The following is an 11,299-nucleotide window of genomic DNA, read 5'->3' on the forward strand; positions in this document are numbered from 1 at the left end:
TGGAGCACTCCAATCACATTTTTCAATTCCATGGAGGTTGAGAATTGGAATAATTATACAAGTATTTACATTCAAATCCGATTACACTATAGCTTCCCAAATACTCATAATTTTCAAACACTCAAATCCAATTATTTTTATACAAGTTATAAAATTTATATTAGAAGCATAGACACATGAATATGTACAAACATGCATTAACAAGTTATAAAAATCAAAATATAACTATAATTACATGTATTTTATAAAGTTACAACAAGATTTATATTATAAATAAACAAAAAAATAAACTATATTAAAAATTTCAAAGTTAGATGATACTTTATTTTAATTTATTCATTTGGTTCAAAAATCATAAAAGCGTAGTAGTAGGGACATGCAAACTATTCAAATATGACATATGTAATTATAATATAATTACATTTTATCAATCAAACGGTAGTAATTACGTTTTATCTATCAAATGTCTTTCTTTGACAACAATATTTATATCAATCGAGCTTAAACTCAATCAACTACTGAACAAATTCTTTAGCTAAACAATTCTTATAAAAAGAAAAGTTAATTTCATATCGCTATTACTCTTTTAATCGCCAATGTTCAAATCAAACAACTTAGAGCTTTTTTGGTTTGGTGTATTGGCTATGCCAATACACCCCTAATCGGTGGGCCCCACCTAATACCTCTCTAATCCACCGTTTGGTTCAGCGTATTGCTAATACGCGTGTATCCCGTTACTTTCCTAATCGGTGAAAAGCACCGATTTCTATTCCCCCTTCTGCCCAAATTAGAGGACGCTACCCTAAACCCTCCCTCTTTTACCCCTAATCGATCCCCTTTGTTTCTCTTCTGTTTTCCACCTTCATCCGAATTGCTTCCTTGTTTCATTGCTTTTATTTTCCCCCGATTTGGTCCCAGTTTATTTTCTTGTCTTTTCTGCCGATTTGCTCCCCCGATTCTTTTCTTTTCTATTTCGGCCGATTTGCTCACAGTTTCTGCCGATTCGCGTCATCGGTTAGTCTATGTTTCCCGATAGATTAATATCCTTTTCTATTGTAGATGAAAACTAAAACTTTCGAGGTAAATATGATCTATTGTTTTTATCTAGTCGGTTTCCCCTTTTGCTTTTTTCAGGTTCTTCTTCATTGTGCCCCGATTTGCTAATAGGTTAGTTTTCCATAGTTATTCTGTTTGTATTGCATGTGCGATTGAAATGTGTTTTCTGTTGTTGGTTAGGCTTAAGAAATGCATGCTGTTGATTTGCTATTATTGTTATTATGGATATTGTAGGGAAAATTATGCATGTATGTATTTTCATCAGCATAGGACCGTCAATCCTTTGAAAACAATAGTCGGATTAGGCTTAACAGATGATCCTTTGAAATTGTTCTCTCTTCTCTGCTAACCTTCGCTTTTGAATTTATTTTTTTGATGATGGATGGTTTTTTTATAGCCAAATTATGAAGTTTGTGAGTTCGAATTTCGATAACTTTGAAGTGGTTCCCAGCGTTCGAAGTTGTTCTCTCTTCTCTGCTAATCTTCGATTTTTGTTTGTTCTGTTGTAATTTTGAGTCCTTTTTATCTCCAAAATCGAATGAGATTTCTTCTTTTGTTTGTTTGTTTAAGTGCCGAATCGAGTCATTTTTAATTTGGTCCTCTCAAAGTAGCAAAAATAGGTAAGATGAAAATGTTAGATGATAACGAATGTTCAAAAGAATTTATAATGTTCGAATATTGAATTTCATTTGAAAAGTGATCATAGAAACTAGAAGTCGTTAGATGCAATTTGTGTAGTCCGGCTTTGGATATATGTGTGAAGATACCGACATCGGTACTTCAATGTCTTTCATGTATTCCATTTTTCTAAAATAATTATACATACACATGGTCGATTACATAGATATCAAAGACCTTATGATTTCAATCTTGTAGGTAAGTTAAAGTACTTGTACATTACAAATTCATGTTTGAAGAGTTTATAGGCGATAAAGATTTTGTTGGTTTGTTCGGACATTGTTTTGATAGTCTCTGGAAAATGCTATTTTAGTTTGTTAGTGAGTAGAAGATGAAACTGTTGTGGCGCTTGTTTTGATTGTCTCTGGAACTTGTTCTTGATTTGTTAGTCAAGAGAATATGAAACTGGAACTTTATTTGTTCTTGATTTGTTAGTCAATATAATATGAAAATGGAAATCAAATGTTGTTTGGGAGTTACTTGCGGGACCACTGCTTATAATAATTTAATTTTAGAGAATGTCAACCAAGTTGTGATTGAGTGATAACCAAACGCACTCTAAATTTAAAACCTTGCTGTAACAGTCATATAGATTGGGACGAGCATAGGATTTGAAGAGCATGTGTTTTGAACATAGGCCATGATAATACAAAGGAAAAAGTCAGCCATTAAAATAAGCAAGTAATTACTTTCGTGTTCAATTAGCATTCAAAATAAGCTTTCAAATTGGCTTTCAAAAAATGTGAAAGCATTGCTAAAACTTGTAAAAGCAAGTAATTAATTTCATTAAAATACCTTTCCTTTTAATTAATTTTCATGCCCTTCATGATGTTTTAGGGTGAAAGTTTGTAATCTATTTACCAAAGCTAAATGATCGTTATATTTTTCTTTATATGACATTTCACCGACCAAAGTAAGGTAATTGAATGTGATTAATTGCTCTCTTTTTATTATGGTTTACGTCACTATCTCTCAAACCATATTCATTTCGTTTACTTTTGTCTCTAATTTTTTTACATTGGTATTTAAATTATTTTTCGATTATTATTTTAGTCAAATAATTTAACGAGTTTAAAAATAAATACTCCATTCGATTATTATTTTTATTCATATTTAACAATCTTATTTGCTTATCCGGTCTTTCACTTGTATAATATTTGTCATGAGAGCATTTTTAAGTTAAAATGTCACTTAATCCAATTTAACAAAGTAAAGGATTAAATTTTAAAATTATAAATAAAGAAATTAAATTTTAAATGTGTAAAAAATATAGAGACGAAAGAATAATTAAACCAAAATTTGGGCTTGTGACCTAATCTATCAAAAAATATCTTCATGCGGCAAAGGTTAAGAAGATAGAGAAAAATTATTGCCTTATTTTCCCATGATTATTTAAATGATTCTTGAATGAAATGATTGCTAATACATCTATATATATAATGTTAATTTTTTTAATTTGTATATGATTTTAACACTAATTAAATAGTAATTATTTAAAATACTACGGTAATTTAATATAAATTGATGTTTAATTAAATTATAATTATTATGATACTAATAATGAGAACATTATTAATAACATAAATATAATTGTAATTATTATAATTATTATCTTTAATATTAATAAGTTGCAACGATATCATTTAGTAGATACTATTTTGCTTCGTGTGTTCTAAATTTGTATTGTTTATTTTATTAGATAATGTGTAATTGCAACTTCAATTCATTGATAGTGTTTTTAATTTTAATATGTTGCGTAATGGCTCAAATCGCCTTTAATTGCACAAAGTGTGAGGCGAAAAGAATTGGTCTTGCATTGACATTATGGTTGGAAATCTGTAGAATTGCGATTTGGTTCTTGTTTAGAATGGGTGCCAGCCTTAGCCTACAGACTTATAGACCAAGGATTAGTCCTATACCTTAGATTTTTATGCAAAACGGGATTATGTGAAGAGGCTTGTATATGCTAGTAACGAGACTTGTATTGAACAAGTTAGGATGAATAGAACTGCCTTTTTTAAACTATGTGAGATGTTAGAATCGATAGGGGGATTGAAGTCGTCAATGTTCATGCTTGTTGATGAGCAAGTAGCAATGTTTTTACATATCATATCCCATCACCTGAAAAATCGAGTTATCAAGCATCACTTTAGAAGGCCCGGGGAAACTGTAAGCAGAGCATTTCATAGTGTTTTAAATGCTGTCATACGCTTACAAGATGTCTTATTTAAAAAGCCGGAGCCAATTACAGCCGATTCTTCTGACACAAGGTGGAAATGGTTTAAGGTAGTAGACTGAGTTTTATATATAGCTTGTACAACATTTAGTTGACTTAGATTTAAATTAGTATTCTAACACAATGTTTTATATCATGTGATATAGAATTGCTTAGGTGCTCTTGATGGAACCCACATAAAGACTAGGGTGCCAACAGTTGATAAACCTAGATATCGAACCCGAAAAGGTGACATAGCAACAAATATGCTAGGTGTTTGTACACCTGAGATGCAATTTGTTTATGTTCTTCCTGGTTGGGAAGGTTCAGTTGCCGATGGACGGGTGCTTCGAGATGCCATTAGTAGAAGACATGGACTAAAAGTTCCTCATGGTAAAGTGTATACTTAGAGGAATTTGAATTATTCATTAAGATCAAACTTTGTTTGCTGAATTAATCATTTTTAGCCAATTTATTTTATAGGTTGTTATTATCTAGTTGATGCTGGATACACAAATTGTGAGGGATTTCTTGCACCATTTAGAGGACAGCGATATCATCTAAACGAGTGGCGTCAGGGTTATCAGCCAAGTTCTCCGCAAGAGTTTTTTAATATGAAACATGCATCAGCACGTAATGTCATTGAAAGATGATTTGCCTTATTAAAACTTAGATGGGGAATACTTAGGAGTCCATCGTTTTATCCTGTAAGGGTGCACAATAGAATTATTATTGCATGTTGTTTGCTCCATAATTTTATTCGAACCCATATGAGTATTGATCCCATTGAAGCGGAGGTGGGAGAAGGATTACCTACTAATGTGGTGGATGACGATGAACCGAATATTACAAATATTCATCCATCGGATGCTTGGGCAACTTGGAGGATGGAACTAGCCAACCAAATGTTCGATGAATGGCAAGCATCTAGAAATTAGTTAGGTTTAGGGACAAATTCAGTTTGAATTGATTTGTTGATGTTATTTTATGTAACTAGTTTATGAAACTTTGGTGGTCTTTGATTAAAATTTTGTACTGTACTAAACTTTGTTGAATTATAATTTAATTATCTTTTCATTCAGCATGTGTTATAAATTTAAATTTAGTATTGAACTACCGATATAATATTATAAACTGTTCATCCAACAATTAAATGATATTCAAAATAGTAAATAATGTTAATTTGGTTTTTTTTTCTTAAGAACAATATGTCAGGTGTTCCACCAATGGGTGCTTCTTCTCAAGCTTCTCGAGGAAGCAAAAGAAAATGGGTTCCAGAGGAGGATGCAGCCTTGGTTTCTTGCATGGTGGATTTGCACAATGTAGGAACATTTAATGCTGATACCGGGTTCAAAGCCGGATATTTGAACGAGCTAGAGAAAATGCTAGAAAAGGCTTTACCAAGAGCAATGTTGAAGGCGAAACCAAATATTGAATCTCGGATTAGGTGCCTAAAAAGGGAATGGTCAGTCGTCTACGACATGCTTAATGGTCAAAACAACAGTGGTTTTGGTTGGGACGAGCATAGGCAGCTCGTTGTTGCTGAAGATGCAGTTTGGGAATCATATGTAAAGGTGAAATGTATTTCAAGTATTTATTTGTTTTTTACAAAACTTATAACTTAAATGATTTCCTCTTTTTTTTTAGAATCACAAAGAAGCCTCTCAGTTCAGACATCGTTCTTTCCCTTACTACAACCAGCTTACTGCGATATACGCAAGAGATCGGGCGACTGGGAAAGACGCTCAAACAGCTGCTGATGTTCTTGAAGAAATAAATGCTGAGGATGAACATACCACAGATATGAATGAAGAGAGAAACACATTCTATGACTGCGAAGCTGACGTCTCTTTAAACGACATGGATGTTTCTGGTATAGATCTGCGAGGAGATAGAGACCAAGGGGGTTCCTCATCTTCAAACAAGAGAAAGAAGAAATCTGATGCTCATGATAATGTGTATTCTTCATTTGAGGAGGCTGCCACCTTGTTGGGGGAAAAAATCCAGGCCGTTGGCGATAAAATCAGTATGAGTATTGCCTCCGAGGTGGTAGTTCAGCAGAAGTCAGAAGAAAAGATGGAAGAAAAAGCTTCAAATTTATATTCAGCCTTATGGTCAATTGAAGGTTTAACCGACGATTAGCGGTATGATGCTTTGAGTAAAATTCCCGATCATCCAACTCAAATGATCGTTTTCTTCATTTACCTTCATTGCCGATCGGAATGGGTCAAGATTTCTTTCTCACCATTAAATATCAATGTTCAAACTTTTGATGTTGTAAAACTATATAACATATGGATTATGATGTAAAATTTCATTTTCATCTAACTTTTCTTAGTATAAGTTAATTATGTTTATGCGAATATAATTATCAAGTTATATATTGATTTTAGTAAATTCATAAGAACATTTTATGAAATTATATTTAATAATAATTATTTTAAATTGTATTTAATCATATATTTTAATTAAAATATATTTAATATTAATTATAGTATCATATATTATGATTTGAGTAAATTATATAAGAATATGAATTATTAAGAATTTTATTAAATTATATATTTTAATTAAAATATATTTAATAATAATTATGTTAATTTATATTTTATAGTATCATATATTATGATTTGAGTAAATTAATATAAGAATATTAATTATTAAGAATTTTATTAAATTATATATTTATATTAAAATATATTTAATAAAATTATGTTTAAATATGATTGAATTATTTATTATTGATAATAATAATCTTATTAAAATTTAAATAACAATAACAATAATCATTTACTAAAACAAATTTATGCTAAGGGTATTCTAGTCATTTTAGTTTTTTCCATTATGCTATTACACATCTATTCCATTCAACCAAACACAAGATTACTATTACGCCTCTATTCCATTACATTCAACCAAACAGTTGATTTGCTATTACACCTCTAATCCAATAAAGCGAACCAAACGCACTCTAAAGCACTTCTCCTTACATATACATGAAGGTTTCTCATTGAAAACAAGATTATATCTTTGTACACCTTCGACTCCTCTCCAATATAATGATTAGAGAAGGAATTACTAACCCCCCACAAGAGAAAAAACTCTTAAGAAAAGCTAGTTTGGAAGTCGAATGGCATTGTGAAAATGGGAGTTGAAAAGTGCTTCAAAATCAGGAGGAGTAAAGAACTCTCTAACTCCATTACGGTGGCATCTTAAAGGAGGCTTACGCCTTGTTGGAGGTAGGGGACAAGGCAATCTGTCTGCTATCTTTGATTCTTTTGAAGTTGGAGTTGTTGAACAAGCTGCTGTTGCTTCTTCTTCACTTGGTTTTGTGTTAATTGGTTCCAATGAAGGTATGCCGGTTTTCACCCATTTCTTCCCTTCATTCTCTAATCTTCCATCTATTCGTGGTTTTTCGGAGAACCCCATTTGACTTTGAAGCAAATACCCGAACAATAAACAGCGCCAGAACAGGGGAATAGCTGATCTTTGTTTTTTAACTGAAAGAAAAAAAATGGAACATAAGATGAGAAGATGGGTTCTTTTTATCAAAGGAATCAAACCAATGTGAGAAACAGATTTGCTTTTTATAAGAATAACCCAAGAGGAATTTGATGTTTCTGACAGAAATCAGCCAAAAAAAGGGGGGGGGGCGGGAATGGGTTTTTGAAACAAATGATCAAACAAGTAGAAGAAAAGGAAAGGAGAGAACTTTGAATGTGTGAAAAGGAGGGATATTGAAAAAGATGATGAGTTTATGCAGAGTCTTTTAAGTTTTATAACCCTTTGGTTTCTTAAGGCGAAATCGAGGGAAAAAGAATATTTTTGGCGCCAAATTTTGGTAATCTAATGATCAACGGCTCTTTTTCCCGCCAAAACTTATAGTAGCTTCCGATTTTACCCTTTGTTTTAACGTTAGTTTCATGCGCTATTTCTCCTACAAGTATCGATGGGCCGGGCCTTGAAAACCTTTTATTTAACTGCCCCAGCTTAGGTTGGATATTCTACTTGTAGTTTTTAAAAAAATAATTTTATATATTTTAAAATTTAAATTAAATAAATATTCAGGCTAATTGAATTAGACTTGTTCATGATTGAGTCATCCATCAGAAATTTGAAGGAGTTTGAATAAAAATATTAAACTAGAAAAATTAAACCCACTTAAAATATGAGTTAAACTTGATCTTCAACATTCAATATCCAAGTGTTATCTATCTTCTTTTTTTTGTACTATTTTATATTATGTAATTTATAATACATAAAAATTAAATATATATTTATATATAATACTACTATAATGTAAATATTTAAATATTAAATCTACCTTGGGCGGAATAACCAATTTTTTTGACGTTCCGGTTTTGTCCTCATAATTCAATCTTATTCTCAATCCAGAACCAGAGGCCATTCTCTTTTTTTACTCGCGTTTGTCATCTTTCGTTTGAGATTTCACATTTAATCTTCAACAATAAACTATTTCTAAGTGTTCTGAGGGGATTTGGATTATTTTACCTACAACATTTTTTTTCCATATTTCTTCCCTTTGATTAGCAATTATGTTTTTTTTTTCTTTCTTTTTCAAGTTTAGGGCATATGTCCTCCATTGTAGGGTGTAATCGGCTTTCAGCATCAACAAATCTCAAGGGTCATCAGGTTTGAGTATACATTTATTCGTTGCTATTTGTTTGAACTTGAGATTTCACATCTGGGTTGTTCCTGTTTAAATTTTGAGGCTTTCTTTTCCTTTTCGTTTTTTTTTTTTTTTTAAATATTGATTAGGTAAAACTTGGAATTGATTTTGGAGGCTTTCTGGGCATCAGTTTTTTTGTGAACTTTTCTTAAATTTCTGTTATATCAGGTTAAACATAGTGCATAAAGACAAGGGTAAATACTCATGGAAATGCCTTCTTTCTCTTGTCATAGTTATTAACTTCCAACCTAAATTCCGTAAAATTTTAATTTTGATTTAACTACACACATTTAAAAAATAAATACATTAATTTATTAAATATAATTATTTATATATATAATATATAAACGTAAAATGATGTTATATCAATAATTGTATTAATACTTTACAAAAATTAGATCAAATCAAAATTTCATATATAAAATTATACAAAATCAAAATTTATATATACAATTACACATTAAAGCATAGTTCAATATGATATCAAATGTTATCCCAAATTATATTGACCATTTGATTATATTTACAATTTTGGGTATTATTTCATTTTCTAAAATATCTAAATTTGAATAATTATTTGAATATATTTACAATTTTATAGAAAATAAATAATCCATCAAAAGTAAATTGATCATTTGAGACTTCACATTTTAAGATTTTTTTTCATTTAAAAAAAATACATTTAAGGGCATATTCGTTATCGTTACTTGAACCTTCTTTTCTTACGCTATTTAAGTAGTTATTCTGTTCCCACACTTATTCTACTCTATTTCAGCTTTATTAAGTGTCTAATACGTCTCCTCAAATTAGACTATGCTTGGGCTTGGCACACAATCACCCGAGATTCGCCTACATCAACTGATACGATGCTACCCTATATGCTATAGCTTGAGTGTTAACACCCTATCTGAACAAAACGATGCATGGCAAAATTTAAAAGCTCCAAAGAACCTAAATATGATGAGACTCGGACCAACATCTATACGAAAAAAACATAATTCAGTGATGGAACTTTCATGAGTAATAAAAAGTAGTGTTGGCACTCCCCAAACAAAGATCAAACCCTGCTTTCGTTATCCCTCCCCGAATACAAGTAGCATACAAAATTTGCTTCCTTTTTCAATTATTGTCTACTATAGTTCTAGGTTTCAACCCCTTTACCCCAGATTTAAATTTTAAAACCTACCCCTTGCGTAGTTCTAGGTTACACAAATTGCCAAAGCTTGGTCTGCTTCTGTACAAACTGAAAACAATAGTTTCTGCAGAGCAGTAATAAAAGGTCAATATTTCTATGCATCCTATAATCACATTCATACAAAATAGTTAGCTCATCAAAGATTTTTTACTACCAATTTCTCTTCTTAAGGCAGTTCTAGAAACACCTTCCAATCCCAATGTCTTTAACACTAAACTAAAGATTATGGAAGTAGGCTAAACATCTACTCATTTATATCCAACGTATTCCCGACATGAAAACTGCCGAACAACAGCATGCATTTGCAAATAAACACCATATATCCAAACTACAAACTTTGAATCCACGTTATGTCAGCAAAGATTGTAGTTGAACCCTACTTCACTACTACCTAAGATCCAGCTTTCTAATTTCTTGGTTATAATTGATTGCAGAACAAGAACCATTCAAATCAGTCAAATATGATATTCAGAGGGGAAAAACTGAAAATTACCCACTTCAAATACCTTCATAAACAAGTTCACATAAAGCTTAATAAGTTTGAGCACCAATTAAGGTTGAAACAACTATAATGGTTCAAAAATGGAACATAAAATTATAGAGAAAAAAACTACCAAAAATAAGCATAACAAACTTAAGATTTAAGAACCCATCAAATCCATGGATACCCACCACTTAAAATCTCCTTCCGGGTCCACCACCGCGACCGAACCCGATTTGGGGAACCGCAACAGCAACCGGATCGACCTTAACAAGGCCGGGAATATCAGCCATCCCGAGAACCGAAAGCATATCGAGAGTTTCCTTATCGACTTCGATTTGATCAACCTTGATGGCGGATTCGTCGGGGACGAAATCCATGCGACGCTCACGCTCTTCTTCTTGGAGCTTCAAAGAGATGCCACGAACGGGACCCTTCTGGATCCGCTTCATGAGATGGGTGGAAAAGCCAGCGATCTTGTTGCGGAGACGCTTGGAAGGGATGATAGCCACTTCTTCGATGATCTTCTTGTTGGTGTGGAAATCAAGGGTCATGCGAGAGTAGTACCTCTCAATCACTTGGCGAGAGGATTTTTTTACCGTCTTGGTGCGGACTCGGCCCATGGTTCGGAGCGGCGGCGGGGAAGTGGCTGGCTAGGGGTTTTGCAGACTTGAAAATGAGAAACTGATAGGGTTCTTGAACTTGGAATGTGAATTAGGGTTTTTATATATATAGTGTTTATTGGTTGTGAAATTTTGGGTTGGATCTGATGTTTATGGCTCAGTTTTCCTTTTCTTTGGTTAGGGCTTTCCTTGATGGGCCGAATCCAATATTTGTCCCATTTTTCTTTTTACCTGTCTGGCCCCAATTTTTATGTTAAATAATAAATTTATATTAATAAATTTACATTTTGTAATTAAATATATTTGAGATTCTTCAAGTTTTATCTGCTCTTGCAAGTATCTCAATCACTGCTTTCTTGTC

At 32.1% G+C, this 11,299-nt stretch overlaps 2 protein-coding genes across 2 annotated transcripts; both read right to left on the reverse strand.

Annotated features, from left to right (window-relative positions):
• Positions 1-7,063: 7,063 nt before the first annotated feature.
• LOC105777524 (cyclin-dependent protein kinase inhibitor SMR6) lies at positions 7,064-7,378 on the reverse strand. Its single transcript, XM_012600853.2, has one exon. It carries the CDS (start codon positions 7,376-7,378, stop codon positions 7,064-7,066), a length of 315 nt encoding a protein of 104 aa, XP_012456307.1.
• Positions 7,379-10,301: 2,923 nt separating this feature from the next.
• LOC105777746 (40S ribosomal protein S17) lies at positions 10,302-11,028 on the reverse strand. The gene has a single exon (XM_012601150.2). The coding sequence runs from the start codon at positions 10,936-10,938 to the stop codon at positions 10,510-10,512; it is 429 nt and encodes a 142-aa protein (XP_012456604.1). The 5' UTR covers positions 10,939-11,028; the 3' UTR covers positions 10,302-10,509.
• Between the last annotated feature and the right edge of the window lie 271 nt (positions 11,029-11,299).

This window comes from Gossypium raimondii, chromosome 10, assembly GCF_025698545.1.
Source record: "Gossypium raimondii isolate GPD5lz chromosome 10, ASM2569854v1, whole genome shotgun sequence".
In the NCBI taxonomy this organism is placed as follows: domain Eukaryota; kingdom Viridiplantae; phylum Streptophyta; class Magnoliopsida; order Malvales; family Malvaceae; genus Gossypium; species Gossypium raimondii.

Coding starts and splice junctions, on each gene's coding strand:
- LOC105777524 (XM_012600853.2), bottom strand. CDS start 7,378: ATGGGGTTCTCCGAAAAACCACGAATAGATGGAAGATTAGAGAATGAA.
- LOC105777746 (XM_012601150.2), bottom strand. CDS start 10,938: ATGGGCCGAGTCCGCACCAAGACGGTAAAAAAATCCTCTCGCCAAGTG.